The sequence below is a fragment of the Galeopterus variegatus genome, unplaced genomic scaffold, assembly GCF_000696425.1.
Source record: "Galeopterus variegatus unplaced genomic scaffold, G_variegatus-3.0.2 Scaffold58, whole genome shotgun sequence".
Classification (NCBI taxonomy): Eukaryota; Metazoa; Chordata; class Mammalia; order Dermoptera; family Cynocephalidae; genus Galeopterus; species Galeopterus variegatus.
Genome location: NW_007726169.1, coordinates 2,347 through 24,833, shown reverse-complemented (window position 1 = coordinate 24,833; position 22,487 = coordinate 2,347). Strand labels below are relative to the sequence as shown.

Here is a 22,487-nt window from a genome sequence, read left to right as displayed (position 1 = left end):
TTAAACTCTTGCCGGGGCCGGCCCGTGTCTCACTCGGTAGAGTGCGGTGCTGATAACACCAAGGCCACGGGTTCGGATCCTATATAGGGATGGCCGGTTTGCTCACTGGGTGAGCATGGTGTTGACAACACCAAGCCAAGGGTTAAGATCCCCTTACCGGTCATCTTTTAAAAAAAACTCTTGCCAAAACACACTTCAGAGTTGTCTTTTACCTATTCACTATAAAACAACACACTATTTTACAAAATGCTAAGTATTTATTTCCCCTTGATGCTTGCCAAATGAAAAGTTTGTTTTGTTTTGTTTTCTGACAAAGCAGAAAAATGTCCATATAGAGGATGCTGGAACACTTCCTATAATCAATAACTTAAAAATAATCACTGAGTACAGAAATAATTAAGGACTTGTAAAAACACCAAAAAGGAGAAAGACATTAAGGACAACATATATCCTGGGAAATCAGAAAGCTCAGAAAAATCACTACGGTGATATTTTTTTAAAAGAGCCATGGAATATACGATTAGAAAAACAGGAAATTCAGATCAGTTTTAAAACAGAAAACACCCTACTTCAAAAATCACAAATATATTACCTGATATTTGGAAAACCAGCTCTAATAAATGCTACTAACCAAGCATTAGGGAAAAGTCACACATGGACACAAGTATTTTATAACCTCACAGAGGTATTTACCAAGCAAGATGTCATCCCAGGAAATACAAACTCTACATAAGGTGAAAAATAGAAAGAACCATTGTGGAAGAGAAATTTAAAAGCAATCTCCAATGGACCTCATAATCTATAATCTGGGGCTACCACAAGACATCATATTTATGGAGGAAAAAAGAAGGCAGTCTGGTCTAATTTACAAATCACAGCTGAAGGAGGATGGATAATATTCACTATCTACACATCCAAAGGCTATATATATATATATATATATATATACACATATATATATATATATATATATATATATATGGAGGCGGTTTACAACACTGAGATCAAATTGTAGGAAAATTTCAGCTGTCAGGGAAAAACTTCATGAAGGAAAAGATTATACTATAGTGCTAAGTCCTGCCGGAAAAACTTCATGAAGGAAAAGATTATACTATAGTGCTAAGTCCTGCCAGCACCACTAGAAGTTCAAAGTAAATTAGCACTCTGGGAGCAAACACCAGAAATCCCTCCACCCCCATCTAAACAGGGTTTGAAATCATGGGTTTAGATTATAATATGACCTAAAAAGCTGTGAGCCTTGAAACTTTCAGTACAATATGGCTCCCAGCACTGCACAGGTGATAGACAACACCTACGTACTGTGTTACAGTTAGAAAGTGCCTTCACTTTTATTCCTCAACAGTAACCCATTTGATAGTAGAATCACAGTACCTGACTTTCACCCAGCTTGTAGCTTGCAAAGTACTTTCACAAACTGCGTTGATTATTTTACAGAAGAGACCCAAGGCGGTGAAGTCACTCCTCTAAGGACAAGCAGATGGTAGGTGAGGGGCCTGGCAAACTGCGGGACTCTACTCAGTCAATAATAGACACTTCCAACCCTCCCAAAAGTTTAAAGTACAACATTCCAGGGGGAGCAACCTCACTCCGACAGCTGTACAAGATAGGATCTGAGTTTCAGCCGACCATCTCTGCCCCGGTCTTCCTCCCCAAAGACAAGGAAAATGAGGCAGCAGGCAGAGACAAACACCTAATCTGGAATCACGCAGAGCGTGTTAGTGGGATGGACTCCTTCCATCCCTACACTAAGCCCAGAAGCAGCTGAATCCTGTGTCTAGGACACCTGGTAGTCCCCAGAGAGAGAGAAGAACCCTTGCCATTCCCGTTTCCCTCTCACACTCCCCACTAGGGCTTTCCTTTTGATGGGAGTGTCCTCTCCCCAAGGTCCCTTACCCAATTTTTAGCTCGGCCCTCCAGAGTAGAAGAATCTGCTAGCTCCGGCTCCCTCCCACCTCCTAGCCCCTCTCTCTCTGTGGCATCCCGACCCCACCGTTTTAAAATCTCTGTGGGGAAGGTCTGCCTCCCACCCGTGCCACCTAAACCGCAACTCCACAAAAGGAAACCCCCCCAAAGCGTCCTCCCATCACCCCCTTTGCCTCGCACACCCCTGAGGAGCACCCCTCAATACCAGAAGCCTTCGTAGGAGATACCTGCCTCTCACCTGGGCCCCGTTAGCCGCAGCCTTCTCAGAGGATCAACCCCAAGAGCTTCTTCCGGTCAAGATTCCCCAAAGGGGAACACCCTCTTCCAGGAACCTCTTCAGGCGCCCTCAGCACCGGCCTTGGTGAAGAACCTCCCGGCTGTTTCCCGGGCTCTGCCCAACGCCACCGTCTCTCGGGCCCTTTCCCAGACTCCGGCCCCAGTCCAGTCTCCCCGCTTCACACTCGAGCGGCTGTTCTCTTCGGTCACAGATGTCCACAGCCCTCGGACTCCCTCCCGCTCCGCACCCCTAGGGGCTTTCCTAGAGCAGCGCGGCCAGGATGCGGCACCGACTCTTTCCAGCTTCCGGGCCCACCGGAGGGAGGGGGCGGCGGCGCGAGTCCTTTGTGACAGGTCCGAGAGAGCGGTAAAGATGGACGCGAGGCCACCACACTGCCATTACGCGCAGGGCCCACCCCCGCTTCGTACCGCCCCGGCCCTCCCTCAGTCGCCTAGGAAACGCCCCTTCCTAGGTGGCAAATCCTCTCCCTGACAGCCAATCATATTTCAGAAACTATATCACGTGGTGCCGCGGGCTGGCCCGCCCCCCCAGACATGAGCTGGCCAATCCCCTTGCTGAGGTGTGAATAGCCCAATCAAGTGTCTCCGGCTTGTGTTTGGAGCACCGGATTTCCATCGGGCTCCTGGAAGGAAGAGAAGTGTGGATTGGGTTACGCCGCCGGAAGAGGGGCGGAACTTTGTTGTGGCGGTGAGGAGCCGGAAGCCCAGAAGGGTCAAAGAAATACAAAAGCAAAGGCTAATTTTTTTCTTTTTTCCTGACTCTCTTTTTTTCTTTCTTTATTTTTTTAAAGTGCAAGGGCCCTTTGTGGTGGCGGTTTGGGGTGGGCGCCGCCGAGGTGAGGGAGTCTCGCCTCCCGCGCGCTGGTAGGTGAGTGTGGCATGGGTCCTGGCCAGGCGGCGAAACCTGGGCTCCTCGGCTGAGGAAATGGGCAGCTGCGGCTGCTGCTAGAGTTAGGGTCAGGCCTGTTCTCGGTTCGCGCGCTCGCCCAGTATCCTCGGTCGCCGGGCCGGGGGCTTGCGGGGCTCATCCTGAGGGAAGCCAAGGGAGCCCGTAGGAAGGCCTCTGCTTCATGGGGGGAGGCTCCCTGACCCTTTCAGGCGGGCCTAGGACTGCAGGGCCTCTTTTTGGCTTTCTCCACTTTTCTGTTAGGTGGGGCCACCCAGGCCTCAAGTGAGGAGTCGGCTCTATTTCAGAGGTGTTGGAGCAGCTGCGGGGTAATCAGGAGATGTGGGGATGCCTGGATGGAGATGACTGAATCCTAGAATATAAATGCAGGGTGGGAAACATTTACTGTGTACCAGGTACCAGTTGCTGTGCTAAGAGCAGTTTCTTCTAATAGAAGGCAAGCCAGCGTGACGTTTTGCAGAAAACTTAGGGAGCTAAGACTGAGAGTTTTAATCGTCTTGAGAGTTGGTGGCCCTTGTGAATGTCAGTCCACATAGAAAGGGAAAGGAAGACCTATTCGTTCATAGCAGTGGTTCTTAAACGTTAGTGGAAATACCATCTTCGGGGGTCCTTTTAAAATGCGTATTCTTAGACCCCCATCCCCACGTAGTCTTGAGTAGGTCGGGAGTGGAACCCAGAAAGCCAAGTTTGAAGCTGGTGGTCAGAATTCCCAATGACCTCTTGTTTACCGGTTGAGAGAGATTTGTTGATTCTTCAGTTTGGTTTTTTGAAGTGTCAACGGGGATATCATAAAATGTTTTTGAGGGCACTTTTCCTGAAATCTTTGAACGGAATCACTTTGTAGACTCCTTTTTGATACAGGAAATTGAGCAGAGGTAAAGGCACCTTGTATCTTTCAGATAGCCTGAGATGAGCTGTGAACGGTTTGTAAGGCTCTGAAAGCAGAGGCTTCCTGGGTTATCTTTCTCAACTGAAGTCTTAATGCTTTTTACCACATGAGGAATTCTTCATGGTTCTAAGAAAGGAAGAATTACGTCAAGACCATTTACCTGGTTATCAGTCTTCACACGCACTTGATGTTTGGTTAGGGTCAGGCTGCCGCTTTAGAAATTGAAAACCACGGATCTGGTAAATGAAGTGATTTAAGTGTATGGCTTAGCTATGGGCTCCGTCGTAGTGTACTTATGCCTTTGTGGCAGCTAAATGACCCATTTCAGTGTTCTCACTGTAAATCCCCTTTTGAACATACTTTGTCTTCATTCTCAAATATGATCTGTTTCACTCTTTACAATAGAAGTGTTTTTAAGATTTTGTCTTTGATTTTCTGCATTTTCACTACTGTGTGTCCAACTGTGGATTTGTTTTTGTTCAATTTCTTATTTATTAGTCTTCTGGAATCTGCAGATTAGTGTTTTTCGTAAACTCTGTAAAATTCTCAGCCTTTTTTTTTTTTAGCTTAAGTAATAAAAATGTATTAAGAATCCCTAGGATGGTGGTTATCCTCTCCTAACCTTGAGAGAGGGAACGACACTGTAGGAAATCACTGAGAAATCGCACACTGTCCCAACATTCCTGGCCAAAACAGGGAGGAGGAAAGTTATTCCCTCGAAAAAGGGCTGGCCTTCAGACTTCCTTCATCCAAGAAGGGTTGGGAAAACTGGTTGCAGAGGGGACCATCACATGATACCGGGGGCAGGGTTCATTTTGTATTCATATATTGCTTCTGTTGCATTCTCTCATTTTCTTCTTTACTGTTTAACACAGACCTTTTCACTCTATTTTCTATGCCTCTTTCTTTCTCTTTTTCCATAATATATTCTGGATAATTTCTTTATTGATTTTTAAGTTACTTTCAATCTGTTATTAAATTCATCCACTGAAATGTTAAATTCAGTTATTGTATTTTTTAGTTCCTGAATTTCTTTTTGGTTTGTGCCACTGTTTCACAGTTTCTTATTTCCTGCTATTTTGAGGCTTTATTTTTATTTCTTTATACGTGGTAAGCATAGTTGTTTTATAATCTATTTGCTTAATTCCGCTATCTGAATTCCATTTGGGTCTGTTTCTGTTGTTCATTATTCCTGCTGTTTTATCTTTAGTTCATCGTTACCTTGAGGGTGTAGTTCTTTGGGTACCAGATTAAGATGGAGAGGGATGTGGTTGTCAGACTGCACATCCTGGGTGGGCTTCTGGCTTTGACTCGTTTCTGTTGCCTCAAAAGGCACTGAAATTGTAGTTTTCAGGTCAGAGACGTTTTCAGGATGAAATCCACTTTGAATATTAGGCTTAATTTCTGGTTTTCACCTTCTCCTAGATTTTGCCCGATTCTTTGGTATCTTGTTAGCTTTTCTGTTAGTTTAAGAATTACTTTTTTAGAATTTCCAGCTTTTTTAGCATAGAGGTGGAGAATTGGTCTCAATTACCCAGCCCACTATTTTCCAAAATGAAAGCCCCCTTCATTCTGATTTTGGAGAGTAAAATGTGTGTGATCGCCAGCACTCTTAAGTTAAAGATGATTTTTCTTTATTTACCTAAAAGTTATACCACTTTTCACTGTATTGTTGCAGCCCCTATGAAAATTAAGCTTCCCTGATGCTTTATTCTAGTCTTTCTTTTCTGAACTCCTTAGTGCCTAGCTTCTACTCCTCATTCTACTTTTCCTTAAATTGTTCATGTTTCAACCTTATCTCTTGTACTGAATGCAAGTTCTCACTTGCCTGTTTAGTATCAAGCAGTGTACCTTGCACAAAATAGATCCTCTGCAAAGGTTTGCTTTAAAAATTTTTTTAAAAACTGAATTAGCCTTGTTCAGTTTTTTTAATGCAAAGCCTTTTTTTTTTTTTTTCTAATTCTCGGTGTTGCGCCCGCACCGCGCTCAGCCAGTGAGCGGGAACCGGTCTCCACATGGGATCCAAACCCTCGGCGGGAGTACCGCCGTGCTCCCAAGCGGTGCACTCTCCAGTGCGCCACCAGGCCAGCCCCTTATTTTTTATTTATTTTTTTTTTTCCCTTTTTGTGTTTTTTCCTGACCGGTAACGGGATCGCAACCCTCGGTGTCGCGCCCGGTTACCGCAACCGGCAACGGGATCACAACCCTCGGTGTCGCGCCCACACGGTCGCGCCCACACCGCACTCAGCCAGTGAGTGGACCGGTCTCTATATGGGATCCGAACCCTCAGCGGGAGCGCCGCCGCGCTCTCAAGCGCAGCACTGAACCGAGTGCGCCACCGGCCGGCCCTCTAATTTGGTCTTATAGTGAGTGTTATTTATATAAGGGGAATGCGGAAGAGGATGGAATATGATTTGGTGTGTGAGTTAGGTTCTAAAGCCAGCCCAGATGGCAAAATAGTGTATATCAAGGCTACACTTGACGCCCCCACCCTCCACCCCCATCACTGGAAAGACAAAGGCATGATTAGAGGGTTGGAACTTTTAGCCCCATCCCTCAACCTCTGGGGAGGAGAGAGGGGCTGAAGGTTGAGTTGACCACCACCGGCCAATGATTTAATTAATTGTGCGTACATTATGAAGCTTCCATAAAAACCCAAGAAGACTGCATTCAGGAAACTTCTGGACAGTGGCACTCCCAGAGAGGACATAGAAGCTCCACACCTCTTCCCACATGCCTTGCCCTATGAATCTCCATCTGTATCCTTTGTAATATCCTTTATAACAAACCAGTAAATGTAAGTAAAGTGTTTTCCTGAGTTTTGCAAACCCAAGGAGGAGGTCGTGGGAACCTTGATTTTTAGCTGATTGGTCAGAAGCACAAGTAAAACAACCCGTGGCTTGCCATTGGCCTCTGAGGTGGGGGGCAGTTTTGTGGGATCTGAAGTCTTGTGGAATCTGAAGCTATCTCCAGGTAGATATTGTCAGAACTGAATTGAATTAGAGGATACGCAGCTGGTGTCCACTGCAGAACTGCTTGGTATGTTGAGAAATACCCCCTCACATCTGGTGTCAGAAATATTCTGTATTGATTGTTGAGTGAATAGGAAAAGCACTTTGGTTTGGTTTTTTCCCTATATCCTCAGCCAGTATTTCCTCCACCTTTGTAAAAACCTGCCGTTTTTCTTACTGTGAGCCCCAGATGAAATAGTTGGTTTGCATTTAGGAGTTGCAATATGTTAAAAAAAAAAAACAGGACTAATATTAGAGTCATATGTAGTGCAGGCAGTGTTTATATACTGATAGGTACATGTGAACTGGGGAGCTGAGGATCAGCTAAGGGAACCAGCATTTAAACTAGTTCTCTCTTTTTTCTTCTAGTCCATATACGTGAATTCAAGGTAAAATGAAACTACTCTTGGGCTATGGAAAGATAAATATATATATATTTTAACTTATTACTGCATGTGTTTTTTAGATGCCTAGAAGGTTACAAATTGCTTTTTGTAATAAACATTTTAACTATGGATTAAATTGTTTATGTTATAGTCTTTTTTAGATTATTTTAGTCTCCTTTGCTACTGGAGTATATTAAACAAGCATCAGTGTTAGAAGATTGACTTTACTTTGTCTAGTAATAAATAGTAACAGATTACTCTCAGTAGATGTCATTCTTTGAAGAAGTTTAACAATATAGGAAAAGTCAGCTTGATGTAGATTATTGTATTATGGTAGAAGTGCCTTCTGACCAGAAAGCAATCTTTATTTGGAATATAGTTGAGTTAGCCAGATAGCAGATTCCTCTCAGTTGCTATCCTGCATTTTTGAAGTACAATGTGACTTGAACATCAGGGTAAAAATATTGGAAACAGTAAACTATATTTAGTGACAAAAGGAAATAGATTGACCTATTGTTTTTGCTATTCAAAGTGAAGCCTTGGAACTCCATAACACAGAAATCTGATTCCCCCGGTGTATTTTTACATGTACAATCTATCTAATTTTAGAATTAGGAGGATATGGTGGCCAGAAATGTAAACAGTAGTCTGCCATCACAAAATTCAATTCCATAGGAAACCAGATCTCATTAACTTGTGTCATGACACTAGCTAAATGGAGGAATTTTTTAAGTCAGGGATAGCACTTATTTGGGGGCATGGATGTAAGTTTTGTATTTTAAAACTTGCATAGTATGCTATATAAGACACTGAGCCCATTTTATCCCACCAACTTGGAAATTAAATATCACAGTCTGTAGTATAAAACAGTAGTGCAGTGTTTAACAGTTACTTTGGCATGAAATATAAGAACTTTGTTTTCTTGGCTGTCAAGCAAATTTGAGAACCATGTGCTTTATTTGTGCCGGTTTGAAACTTTTAAGTTTGGACAAAGTGATTTTGGGTTTCCAGGGAACCTCTATTTGAAGAATGTAAATAATACTTTTAAAAATAATGTAATGTTTAGTTTGATAATTAAACTTGAGTGACTTTCCAAAAAAAAGTTGACAGCATTTACTGTTTCTATAATTGAACACAGTAAGGACAAAATAAACATTCTCAATGTAAATCTTCTGCATTGCTACATGGTTCTTTTTTTTTTAAAAGATGACCAGTAAGGGGATCTTAACCCTTGACTTGGTGTTGTCAGCACCACGCTCTCCCAAGTGAGCTAACCGGCCATCCCTGTATAGGGATCCGAACCCTTGGCCTTGGTGTTATCAGCACCACACTCTCCCAAGTGAGCCACGGGCCAGCCCTCTTACAAGGTTCTTGATAGTTAGATCCCTATAACTCTGAGCTATTTGTTTTTCTTTTGTTTTATTTTTAATTATTCTAGCAAACAAAAGGGAAAAAGAAGAGACTTGTGAAAATTTAGCCAGGCAGTAGGAATGCAATCTAATTTCCTAGCTTCTCTGTGTACTTCCCAAAGGAGGTCAGTAAGTTGCAGGTATTTAGCACCTCCTATTGCAGAATAAACAGCCAATGAAGAAAATTGTTTTGTGCAGTAAATACTTATTTCTCAGTATAAGTGAGGATTTTTAGTCAGTTGAAATTAAAGGAAAGTAGGGGCTGGCCCGTGGCTCACTCGGGAGAGTGTGGTGCTGATAACACCAAGGCCACGGATTCGGATCCCATATAGGGATGGCTGGTTAGCTCACTGTATGAGAATGGTGCTGACAACACCAAGTCAAGGGTTAAGATCCCCTTACTGGTCATCTTTAAAAAAAAAAAAAAGAAATTAAAGGAAACTAGCAAGAGTTGTTCTTGAAAGATGATGTCAATTATATAATAAAATGATTTAATTTTTGGTGCTTTGTTTTTCTGCTGCACAAACAAAATGGACAGTGTTTGAATAGAATTCCCTAAGGGACACTGAAGCTTCAGTAAATACTTGTTTAATGGCTACCATTCTCTATAACTTGCATTGGAAAGTATCTAGAAATATTCATGTGAGAACATTCCTCCCTGCTCACATTCTTTAAATCTCCACCTCATAGCTGTTTTATTCAGTGAGTGGTTTATTATATACCTAATGTATTGCAGACACTGTGCTAATAAGCACTGTGGATACAAAGAGCTGTTAGAACAATCATGAATAATAAAACACAATGGATAAGTGCTGTAGTAGAATTATGAATGGCTGTAGTGGGAACACAGAGGAAAGAAATATATACTAAGTACTCTAGGAAGTCTTGGAAATCTTCATAAAGGTGGTGTTCTTCAATCTTGAGTCTGGGCAGGTGGAGCAGGAATTTGCATGGGGTTGAAAAGGAGGCATCCTGCATTTGTGACAGAGGGAACAGCCTAGGCAAAGCCATGTGTAGAGGTGAGAAAGTAAGCTGTGAGTAATTCAGCTCAGTTTAAGGAAGAACTATCCTAAAAGTCAGATCTGCTCAGAGGATGGAATTGGCTGCCTGGGAAGGGAGTGCAGTAGTTCATCTTGAAGTTTTTTTTGTTTTTTTTTTTTTTCCTTTTTGTCTTTTCTCGTGTCCGGCAACGGATCGCAACCCTCAGTGTCGCGCCCGTACCGGACCGGGACCGGCAACGGGATCGCAACTCTCGGTGTTGCGCCCTCATCTCGCTCAGCCACTGAGCGGGAACCGGTCTGTATGTGGGATCCGAACCCTCGGCGGGAGCGCTGCCGCACTCCCAAGTGGCGCACTGTAGCAGTGTGCCACCGGGCCGGCCCCATCTTGAAGTTTTAAAATATGAATTGGGGGGCCGGCCTGTGGCTCACTCGGTAGAGTGTGGTGCTGATAACAACGAGGCCACGGGTTTGGATCCCGTATAGGGATGGCCGGTTAGCTCACTGGGTGAGTGTGGTGCTGACAACACCAAGTCAAGGGTTAAGATCCCCTTCCGGTCATCTTTAAAAAAAAAATTAAAATAACAAACAAACAAACAAATAAATGATAAATATGAATAAATAAATAAGTAAAAATAAATAAATAAATAAAAATATGAATTGGATGATCAACTCCTGGGTGTGTATAGTGGATGGAGTATCATATTAGGTGGGCAATCAGGTTCTGTCCCACTCTGAATTATTTGCCAGGAAAGAGGGGTGAAGAAAAGAAACCAGACAGCTAATATAGGGAGAGAAAGGAGAATGACAGCTAATAGATGATAAGAAAGGGGAAAGTTGAGGGCCTGGTAAGTCTCTCCCATCCATTAGAGCCCTACAGAGTTCACGTTTTCTTTGTTGGGGACATTTAAGAAATTGTTGGCTCTTGTTTTATAAGATGTTCTGCAGAACTTGAGGAATTTTTGGCATGGTCACAGAGTGAACAATTCTGCTTTTATAACAAGCCTGTCTGGAGACATCGAGTGATGCTAAGTTGGAAGTGTCAAGGTTGTGGGGTTTAGGTGAAAACAACAGCTTCTGTTAGTTAATTTAGGTTTCTTTTTAGTAATTTTCAAAATTACAATTCTGCTTTTATAACAAGCCTGTCTGGAGACATCGAGTGATGCTAAGTTGGAAGTGTCAGGGTTGTGGGGTTTAGGTGAAAACAACAGCTTCTGTTAGTTAATTTAGGTTTCTTTTTAGTAATTTTCAAAATTATTTCTTTTCTTTTTTTTTTTTTCCTTTTTGTCTTTTTTCGTGACCGGCAACGGATCACAACCCTCAGTGTCGCGCCCGTACCGGACCGGGACTGGCAACGGGATCGCAACCCTCGGTGTTACGTCCGCACCTCGCTCAGCCAGTGAGCCGCTGGTCTGTATGTGGGATCCGAACGCGCCGCCGCGCTCCCAAGCGGCGCACTGTAGCAGTGCGCCACCGGGCCGGCCCTCAAAATTATTTCTTATTGTTGTTAATTGAACTAAACCTCAAAAACAGTAGGATTCAGGCTGAGACAGTTTCTCTTGTTCTGAAAGTTTTGGTGTATTTTCTCAGCTTCCATTTCCGTCTTTACTAAATAGAACTGTTGCATGACCATTTTTAGTGCTGGAATTTGATGTGTGAAGAAAAGCTGAAATTGACATGCCCTTGTTTTCAACCAAGATTTAGAGGTTTCTGGGGAGGAGTATGGCGAAGTGCATAAGAGTATGAATTTTTGATGTCAGGCCTGTATTTGATTCTTGACTCTATCATTCACTACTTGTATCACCTTAGACAAGTTACGTCACTTCTCTGGGCCTCAACTTCTTCATCTCTAAAGAAATAATATTTCTCATAGGGTCAATGTGCGTGTACGTGAGATAATATACATAAAAAATATTTACATGGTAATAGCCCAATAAATATTAGCTGCTTTGTTTTTGTGGTGGCAGTAGAGAGTTATTGTATTATTTTTGTTATTAGGGGTTATTAGAATGGACATTGGGTTGAATATTTGCCTCCTTGTTAAGGCCTAATGCTGTGAGTAACACATAACATACAAGAGCAGGTGAATCAAGATAGTGTAATGTCCCTGAAACAGGAATTTCAAGAAGGAACAATGTCAGTTGTTACAGAAATAAAAGGAGGATGAGAGCTGGGAAAAGGATGGGGTGGCCAGGAGGCCCATTTGTCTGGATTAGAGGGATAGAAAAATATCTGCAGTGTGAGATTTGGTATGGAATACCAGGTAATGAGAATTATTCCAGGTCCTTTCTCTGACATTGTAGATAACATGGATATTCATAAAAACTATATGGTGCATTAGGAAAAATGTAATAATGTGCTTTTTCTTCAATGATCTATAAATTAAACTAAAGTTTTTTTTCACTTCAAAGTTTGAAGAAAATTTTTAGTTTGTTGCTGGGTAGGACAGCTAAAGCTCCTTGTTTCTCTTTAGGATTTTGATTGCAGTTCTCACTTGAAATTTTTTTTTTTTTTGTAGACTCCTTGTTTAATTATGGATGGAGGGGATGATGGTAACCTTATTATCAAAAAGAGGTTTATATCTGAGGCAGAACTAGATGAACGGCGCAAAAGAAGGCAAGAAGAATGGGAGAAAGTTCGAAAACCCGAAGATCCAGAAGGTATATAGACTTATAGTTTGACATTTAACATAATAATCTTTAATCCTCACAAAACCCCTGCAAAGTAGGTATTAATTTTCCCCATTTGAGAGTTTAGGAGCTGAGGCTCAGGGGTGAAGTAACCTATGTAAGGCCTCTATAGGGGAGCAGAACCAGGATACTCCTATCCTTACCCTTTCCTCTCTACCACACTACCTTCCAGGAGATTCTGGCAGTCCATTCCACCTGTACAGGTGGATCCACCATCTGAACAACTGAGAATACTGCTGCTGTGGAGAGTGGGCCCTGTCGACTGATAGTTGGCTTTGAGAACTGCTGGCCCCTCCCTGAGGTCCAAAGGGAAGCTGTGGACTTTGTACTATTTTTGTGTTATCCTTGCACTCAGATCATGGGGAGACTTTAACTTTAAAACCCTTTGTGATTCCAAAATAATGTGAAAAATTCTAAAATATATGTCTCGCTCTTTCTCTCCCACCCCCTTTTGTGCCTTTCAGAATGTCCAGAGGAAGTTTATGACCCTCGGTCTCTATATGAAAGGCTACAGGAACAAAAAGACAGGAAACAGCAGGAGTATGAGGAGCAGTTCAAATTCAGTAAGCTTCGGAAAATATAGAATCCAAGGGACTCCATGGGGCCTTTTTGATACTCTTTTGCCTCCTGCAATACTTTTTCTAACTAGCCATGGAATTGTCTTGATTATTTAGTCTCCAGATGCTCATTTGGTGGAATAGAGACGGTCTTCTGCCTTCTAGACCACATTTAGCATTTTTGTTTAGAGCTCAAGATACCCATTTTAATTCTGTGCTAATAACTAGTAATGAGAGAAATACTTTGATTTTATGCCATGTTATCTACCCCAAAGCCATGTTGTTCACCAGTTCTTTCTTCTAATCCCGTGACGAATCTACCGTTTATTAAAAAAACGGAAAAGGAAAAATTTTATTTGACTATATTTTCCCTTTAGACTGCTAAGTGTTCCTTGTTTAATTATTTCTTCAGAAAACATGGTAAGAGGCTTAGATGAAGATGAGACCAACTTCCTTGATGAGGTTTCTCGGCAGCAGGAACTAATAGAAAAGCAACGAAGAGAAGAAGAACTGAAAGAACTGAAGGAATACAGAATATCCTTTGTACTTTGAGAGAAATCTGTGTCAGTTTTCTCATCATCATCTGTGGATTTCAGTTTCCTCATAAATAGAAAGAGGGTCTTCTATCTGGTGATCTCTAAAGTCTGTTTCCTATGACTGAATAAGTGGCAGTGATTTGTGGAGTTTGTGTTGTGTGCAAGAGTCTGTTACAATAAAAAAATCCACATCCTTTAGGATTAACTAAAGGCATAAATCCTAATAGTCAGTACCATGGTATTCTTGCCTTGTGGGATTAGACTCTGAGACAGATGGGCAATGTAATCAACCTCATCCAGGGCAGAAATTGGCTTCTGAGTTTTAAAAGAATATGTTTGGCAATTCTCTTGTGTCCTTAGTAAGATCTTCTCTACTGGTTATAATGTGGTCCCTCCCCATAGAGGGACTGAGAAAGCAACAAAGATGACTTCACTTTGGCTAATTTTACATTTTTGCATCCATTTGAATGTCTTAACAGCCATCCCAAATGTAACTTGCTGAGTCAAAATTCTCAATTCCACATCACTCCCACCCTCATCACATTGCCCTCCCCCAAAGTCTTTTCTTTTTCTGGTCTTCCCAGTCTCAGTAACTGGAGTTCCTACACTCCTAGGTGCCTTGGCCAAAAACGACATCCAAAGTGTACTCCAAAACTAATTCTTGCTCTCTCTCTAATTACTGTAGTAATTGTAGACTTTCCTCTGTACTGCTATGACCATCTAATTGGTTTCTGTTTCTTTTTTATCCCCAGCAATCTATTCCTCAGACAACAAAGGGAACTTTTAAAAACATATGTGGCATCATGTCACTTTTCTGCTTGAAACACTGTAGTGTCTTCCCATTGCATTTACACTAAAGCCTACGTTCTTTATCAGGCCCTATGTGGCTCTGCATGACTTAGGCCAACCTACCTCCCTGTTGCATCTTGAAACCTCTCTTCTTTGTGTTCACTGTACTCCAGTCTGCTGGCTTTCTTTATGTTCTTCTCTCACACCAAACTTTGTGATTCCACCTCACACTTGCTCTTTCCTCAGCCTGAAATGTTTTGCTCTCGGATTTTACAAGGCTGGCATTTCATGGCACTCAGGTCTTAACTCAGATCTCCCTTATAGAAATCTTCTCTGTTCACCCATCAAAAATCGCAACCACCTCATTACTGTCTGTAGTACCATTTTTTCATAGCACTTGTCACTCTCTGAAAATCTTCATTTATTTGCTTATTGTTTGTTTATCTCTTTAATGCTGGAATGTAAAATAAACTCCATAAGAACAAGGATTTTATCTGACTTGTCACTACTGATTTCCTCAGTGTTTAAAATATAGTAAATTCCCAGTAAATATGTGAATAAATTAATGAAGGACTCATAGGAGATGTTAATAAAACCACTCTTAACTATTTTCCTCCTTTGAGGAAGCCTATTTGGATATTTCAAGCTTATATGTTGAGTAACCTCACTAGTGTGATCGAACAGTCTTCACCTCTAAGATTGGTGATATGACTGTGTGTATCTGCTAGTTGATTTTTCTTGCAGGGATTGTGCAGTAGGGTCCTTTCAAGAGTTATATGAGAGGAAATGTGGACAGATTACCTGGGATTTGGTTTAGATCTGAAATGGAAGCAAAAGACCTGGCTTCTCTCCCTGTTCTGTTAGTGGCATTCAGGTGCAACGTGAAAACAGGAGTCCCATTGTAGGATTGAGATTGATTCTTCTGAACTCCCTCTCTCCTGCCCTGATGACTCTAGAATTATATTATGCATTGATGTTTGTAGAAATAGGCAGATACATATATTGCATTGTTTCAGACACCAAGCTTTTTCCTCTGAGGAAATACATTAGTTATACTTCTCACTTGAATTATGTCTTGTTTTATGTTGGCAGACTAGCAAAAAAGACATAGAGTGTCTCCCAAAGCAGTATTCTGGAGAGTAGTGCTGTGAGTGTGAGGTGCCCTTCAGTTTTCAATTAAAAGGACAGAATGAACAGGGCAGCCCCAGGTAATGGCCTGAGACAGCTGGTGTTAGGGCTGTCACAACATGCTGACCCCTGGGTCTTTATGCATGAAGATTATGTACAGGTTTTTAATTTAAAAAAAAAAAAAATATATATATATATATATATATATACATACATATATATATATAATGTATGTGTGTGTATGTATATGTATATGAAAAGGGCAGCAATGAGGCAAAAGAAGCTTTTCTGTCTTGGTAACATTGCAGTACAACATTGAAGAGTCTCCAGGGGTATTGGCTTTTACTGCAAATGTGGAAATTTCTGATGGTCTAGAAAAGCTGAAGAAAAGCAGGCCTTCCAACCCTCTAATATATAATGCACTAATCCCAAGCAAGCAAGTAGCCAGAGACACGTTGAGATAGGAATTGAAGGATTAGACATTTGTTTTTTGAAGCTCTAAATTAGGAGCTGGTTCTTAGCTTTGCTTGATTATTATATGATGCATTTTATAGTGTGATACTTCTGAATATAAATAAGCTGTGGTTTGTGCCGTGTAAACAACAGAGCTCTAGTTGTTCCCTCTCAGGTTAAAACAGCATTTAGCAGTATTATGTGTATTAAAAACCATGTGATTTTTTTTTAAAGCCTCATCTAATGAATTCCTTGAGATTTTTGAGGTGTGCTTGGGGTTTTAAAGAATTTTGGGGGGAGAGGGTCCTAAGGAGGAAAAATCACTTATGCTTTAGATTTCGGTCAAAAATAAGATTATTACTACCCCCTGCCTGCCAAAAAAAGGTTGGGGTTTTTCTTCACTTTGAAAGAATAAAAAGTTTAATGTTGGTTTTTATCTGTGTCCTGGTATTATAAATACATGTATACTTTTGTTGTGTTAATTTTTTCCATTTTGTTTTATTTTTCAGTATTTAGTATTGAGAGTTTTCTTTTAGAGTTTCTGTCCCTTAATGACAGAAATGCAGGTAAAAATTACATGCTAATGTTTTTTGGCATTCTTTACTAGAAAGATAAAAATCTTTATTTTTTTCATTTTTTCCATAAAAATGAACATTTAGTATTAACATGTTACCTGTTTCCATTATGACCTTAAAAATATTAAATTGAAGAAACTCTAATACTGAGCATTCTACATAATCCCCACTGAATACTGTAAATGTTTAAGGTAACCGGTGCCCATAAGAACAGAGTTTTTGGGCTGGCCCCCGTGGCACACTCGGGAGAGTGCAGCGCTTGGGAGCGCAGTGGCGCTCCCGCCACGGGTTTGGATCCTATATAAGGATGACTGGTGCGCTCACTGGCTGAGCGCGGTGCGGGCGACACCACACCAAGGGTTGCGATCCCCTTACCAGTCACTGAAAAAAAAAAAAAAAGAACAGAGTTTGTGCCTGAAGAATGATCAGAACTGGAATTTTCTTATTTCTGGTAGTCAGTTTTCTCAATTGTTCAAAGACACATAGACGAATAACCTACACTGTATATATTCTCTACCCCAACCAACCCCTTTAGGCTGATAAATACATGCTGCTTAAGTTTCTTGGGCACTAGATGTCACTATTGTTCCAGTAAGGCACTACTTCATCTTAAATAAGGACCTAACACCATGCCAGAATACTTATCTATTGTCTCATAAACCGTGAGAGCATAAAAGGCAGGCAGCAGAGGGAGCTGGTGGAGAGATCAAGTGAAAGTGATAGACGTGGAGAGCCAGGTATGACATCAAGCATGAAAAAGTGATGTTACAAGTGAATGATTATGCTTTTAAAAACAACTTTTTGATTCTTTTGTTGTATATGCATAGGGTTTCTCATTAAAATCACCTTGAGAGAGTGTTTAAATAGACTCCTGGGCCTCTAGAGATCTTCATTCAGCAGGTTTAGGGCAGGGGAGGGATTGTGTGTTTCAATGAGACTGTGAAGTGATTCTGATACTGCCTTGCACCAGCAGAGCAGGAGCCAGTCTTCATGATGTCTAACATTGAAGACCACTGGTAGTCATAAAGACATTCTGCAGAATTTGATTTTACCGTTAAGGGAGCAAAAGCACCATTTTCATAGTTTTAGGGAAGCCACACTTGTTTCCTTTATATTCCTTAAGCTCTTTGTTTTCACCATTAAGGGTTTTCACTGAGAATTAGAAGAAAAAGTTTCTTTTCTGTATTATTTTGGGCTTGATATCCTGTCTTCCTCTGTGGTTTCCTTCATTTCTCCTTAAAGCAGCTGGATTTGACTGGAAGAATGAAGAGGGGAGGGGTATTTTTTAAATAAACAGGCCGACATTACACAGCACGGGTGAAGGGCTAGTGGGTTACATTTGTCATTTTTCTACTGATTTACCATTACTCTGTGGTAGTTCTTCCTTTTGCTTAGTTTGACGCTTAACCTGTAACTCACAGTAGTCTCAACAAGGTTGGAATTTCTTCAGAAAACAAGAAGGAAGTGGAGAAGAAAGTGGCTGTGAAACCCATAGAAACCAAGAACAAGTTCTCCCAGGCAAAGCTGTTGGCAGGAGCTGTGAAGCATAAGAGGTCAGCAGCTCTCATACAACTTAAATCTCTCTCTGACTGTGTACTTCGAAATGCCACTTATAATGGTAGCCAGAGCAAAAGGTTACCTAGCATGTAGTCTCAGTGAATTTCCTTTCTCTCCCCTTCCAGATTTGGTATTTTCTATAGCCTTTGATTGTTGTCTCTCTGATCATTCATTCAACAAACATAGCAGTAGCTACTCTTCATTGGGCACCTGCCATATGCCAGGCATTGTGTTAAGTGTTTCTAGTGCATTATCTCATTTATTCCTCTCAACAATTATGTGATGTACACATCATTATAATCCCTGTTTTAGAAATGAGAAGACTGAGAATTGAGAGGTTAAGAAACTTTGTCCAAGGTCAGACAGTAATAGAGCTGGAGTTCAATATTTGAGCATTTGTGTTCCTAGGCAAATGAGGTGGCAAGTCCTGTGAAAGATTTGTGTAGGGTGTAATGAGAGCTAGGAGCAGGAACACATACCAGTCTGGGTGTGTGTGTATTTGTGTTGGGGAAGCTAGGGAAAGCGTTAGAAAGATGCTGGTTAGGTAGGACGCCTAGGTCTTTCACGGGTAGACAAGGGAGAAAACATTCCAGGCAGAGGGAACAGCTCCTGCAAAGGCATTGTGGCAGCTGTGATGGCAGGGTTACAGACCTGTAGCTCTGTTTTGGTAAGTTCTTTGTTATATTTGCTCCTCTCTTTCCAAATCCTGAAATGGCACCAGAGAGATTGAATCTGGTCATTTCCATTTGACTAACCAGATCATGGCTGAAATGATGTTGAGTTTAAGTGCAGTCTATTAGGAAAATCAATAAGGTATATTGGCAACCAGCCACGTGTTTTGAAGGGAACGTATTGATGCAGTGTTGTGGTTTGGCACATTATCCATCTGCTGCAGATGTTCCTAGGAACATTGCCTATATGTGAAGATGTCATCATGCTGTAGCAGTAGATGGGAGAAGGATCAGTAGCCTGAAAAGGGCCCATTACCCAAGCCATGAATTATTCCTTTCAAGTTCTCACATAAGCTTTTCTTCGAGGTCCATTGTCTTTCAGGATTTGGAACTGGGGCAGTTTTACAGAACTGTGCCAAGGAAGGGCTTTCTAGGTGGGCAATTAGTTACCTCTCAGCAGTACACTTGCTGGTAGTAGAATGGGTTTATAACTATCTCCCTTACTTAGTCCTCACACACCTTTAGAAGGCGCTCTATATTAGCTTATTTGGTGACCTGCATATAACCAACCTCTTTGGGGTTTTGAAACTGCATCATTTAAAATTGCTTTGTGTAGCAAGATGATGAATTAGTCTCCTAGGATAGGAGTTCTAAACTACTTGGCCCTGGGTTTATTAGAATCACCTGGGAGTTTGATAATGTGGATTCCCAGGCCTGTCACTAATTCAGGTTCAGTAAGTTTGGAGTGAGGTCTGGGAGTCTTAATTTTTAAAGTTCCATGGATGATTCTGATGCCTGGTGAAATTCTGGAAGCCACTGGTGTGTGTGTTATGGAGCATAAAAACAAAACAAGCACCTAATTCGTACCTTCTTCAGAAGAATATTCTTTTCTTTCTTCAAGTTTATTCTATTATTTATTGTTATAAACAACTGTCAGATATGTAGCTCAGTTACTTTCAGCCTTTCTCTTTAGTTATAGACATCTAAAGCTATAAATTTTTCTCAGCTTTCACTGTACACAAGTTTTGTATTTCCTTACAAGTCTTTCTAAATATCCGTTATAATTTCTTCCTTGACTCAGTTGTTCTTTAGAAATATATTTTTTAATTTCCAAATTGAGGTAACCTTATTTCATTGGTTCTAAGATAAGCCTTCCCCCACATACACATTTAACAGCTTCTAGTCAATGGTGTATTAGAGGCTATGAAATATGGTACTTATCTTTTGTTATGATATCTGACTTAACTGCATTGTGGTTTGTATACACTAATTCCGTTGAAGTTGCTTTAGACTTGCTCTGTTGTCTATTTCTAATGTTAGTTTTTGTGAATGTTCCAAGTAAGTGTGAGGAAAATCTGTTTTATACCCATTGGTTTTGGGTTCTGTGTTGGTGCCACAAATCAAGCTCGTTATTTGTATTGTCCTAATCTTCTGTGTCTTTATGTATTTGTCTGTTTGCCCTATCAATACTTGAGAAGTATTTTGAAGTCTATAATAGTGATTTCTTGATTTCTCTTCATAGTTCTATAGAATATATATTTTTTAAGTTCTTTAATTAGATGCATACATGTTCACAATTATTTCTTCATGGTGAATTCAAATCTTGTTTTATTTTAAAATAACCTTCTTTATCTTTTACAGTGCTTCTGGTCTTAAAGTCTATTTTCCTAATATTAATATACATAGCTCAGCCTTCTTTAGGTTTAGGTTAGTATTTGCCTTGGTACCTCTTTTTTCCATTCTTTTACTTTGAATCTTTCTGGGTAGTAAGTTGTTTTCTTGTTTGTTATGGGTTTTTTTATTGTTAAGTTTTTAGTTGTGTCTCTTATAAACGTATGCTTTTGAATTTATCTCTTAATCTCTTTTTACTAATAGGTTTGGTCTATTTATATTTACTAAGGTTTTTGATCCCTGTACTGGCCAGCTGCCCCCCACCGCCCCCCGCCAAAAAATATTTTTTATATAGTTTCCACCATCTTAATGTTGTCTTTTTACTTTTTAAAAATACTTTTCCTTATATATTTTTTTGAATGATTGAGATTTTAAAATTTTTTAAATCATTTTTTTCTACCAGTTTGGATCTGTATACTCTACTTCTATTCTTTTAGTGGCTAACCTTGAAATTTACCAAGCATACTTAGCAAAACCTAAAGTAAATAGCTAATTTCCCTCCCTACAAGATTTATACACAGAGCCGAGAAGCTTTAGCTATAATTGTCCTCTTCTTTACGTGTTGCTGTTGTCCAGGACTTTAATATGGTCATGTTTAACACCACAAATTAGATGTTATTTTTTTATACAGACAATATTTATTTAGATTTATGTTTGTGTTCAGATTCCCGCACCAGCCAGCCACTAAAAAAAAAATGGAAATTTATGTTTTTATTTGCCGGTTTTTCGTTCATTATCCTTTTTGTCTGGGATTAAGGCCTTCCTTCTGAGATAGTTTCTTTCTTCACTGAAATGCATGCTTTAGACGTTCTTTTAGTGAAAGTTGTTTGGATGACTTTCAGAATCTCTAGCATATCACCAAAGATGTTTTCTTTAATCTTTAATAACTTAACTAAACTTTTGTTGTTTGTGAACATGTCCAAATATTTTTGAAATCCATCTGTGGTTCTAACCAAGTTGAAAGATAAATACAACAAAGAATCAGAAGTTTAAGTGATGCTTGAGGGTATAATGCTTCACCCCTTAGATTTGTCAGTTGTTTAAACTTTTAACTATTGATATAATTGGAAGGAGATTAAGAACCTGAAATGAAGACTTTTCATTTCAGATCATCCCATTTCCTTGAGGCTGCCTAAGACCCATATAAATTGTTTTTGAAGTTCCTGATTCCCTAAGCTTTGATCCCCAAGATTGGACATAGCTGAAATCACCATGCTTTTTGTTACAGCTCAGAGAGTGGCAACAGTGTGAAAAGACTGAAACCAGACCCTGACCCAGATGACAAGAATCAAGGTGGGTGGCAACCTTCATTTTTTTCTTTTACTCATAATACACATAAACCACAGTAAAGGGCTGGAATGCATTGCATCTGTAAATGAATGCATTTATCTCTCTTCAAGCAAGCCTACCTAAACTTAATTTACCAAACTCTTTTATACCAGGCAGGATTTATACCCAAGAGTATGTAAGCTGCCCTGCAAAAGTAATATGTTAGAAACCAGGGGAGCTAAGTGACAATTGTGCTCTTCCAGGAGCTTACAAAGCCCTGGTCATATCACCTCTGCTCACAAAGGGTTTTTCTCTGTCTCCCTCAAATGTCAAGCTTATTTCGCCTGGCTTACTTCTGTTGGAAGGTAGAATTCCTGGCTCCTACTGATTGTTGGATTGGATTGAGCCTCGTCTCTAGGAGTACACTTTCTTTGCTGGTTACTTTTATGAAATCTGCTTCTGTATTAACTGGCACAAAGTTGTTAGTGAAGGTGAGTGTTCCCAGGGACTGGATTAGGGATAAGAAATTCTAGAGTGTTTTCACTTCCACCTCTGACTCCCTGTGGGATTGAGACTGTGAGCTAAACTCAATGAGTCATCTGTAAATAGGGCTTACATTTATTTATCTTTAAAAAAAAAAATGGATGCTTTTTAATATGTATCTACTGAACACCAGTAATGGTGGGCTGTTGCTGTTACCCTTTTGCTCTACAACCTACCTCTAAAAAGGACATTCAGTGAAGAGTCTCC

General features: G+C 40.6%; 2 protein-coding genes across 2 annotated transcripts in view; one reads left to right on the top strand and one right to left on the bottom strand.

The window, feature by feature from the left end:
* Nucleotides 1-2,573, bottom strand: part of RSPRY1 (ring finger and SPRY domain containing 1) — a 51,754-nt gene extending 49,181 nt beyond the window's left edge. Inside the window, exon 1 of the mRNA XM_008574679.1 lies at nt 2,183-2,573. The gene's annotated coding sequence lies outside the window, so the exon portion shown is untranslated. The remainder of the gene's footprint in view (nt 1-2,182) is intronic.
* An 811-nt stretch (nt 2,574-3,384) lies between these two features.
* On the top strand, nt 3,385-21,761 carry FAM192A (family with sequence similarity 192, member A; the record flags this gene model as incomplete). The annotated part of the gene is made up of 7 exons (XM_008575075.1): nt 3,385-3,456; nt 12,360-12,501; nt 12,996-13,094; nt 13,501-13,622; nt 17,989-18,122; nt 20,439-20,504; nt 21,697-21,761. Coding segments are annotated over exons 2-7 (613 nt in total), but the record flags the coding sequence as incomplete, so codon positions are not given.
* Nucleotides 21,762-22,487: the final 726 nt, after the last annotated feature.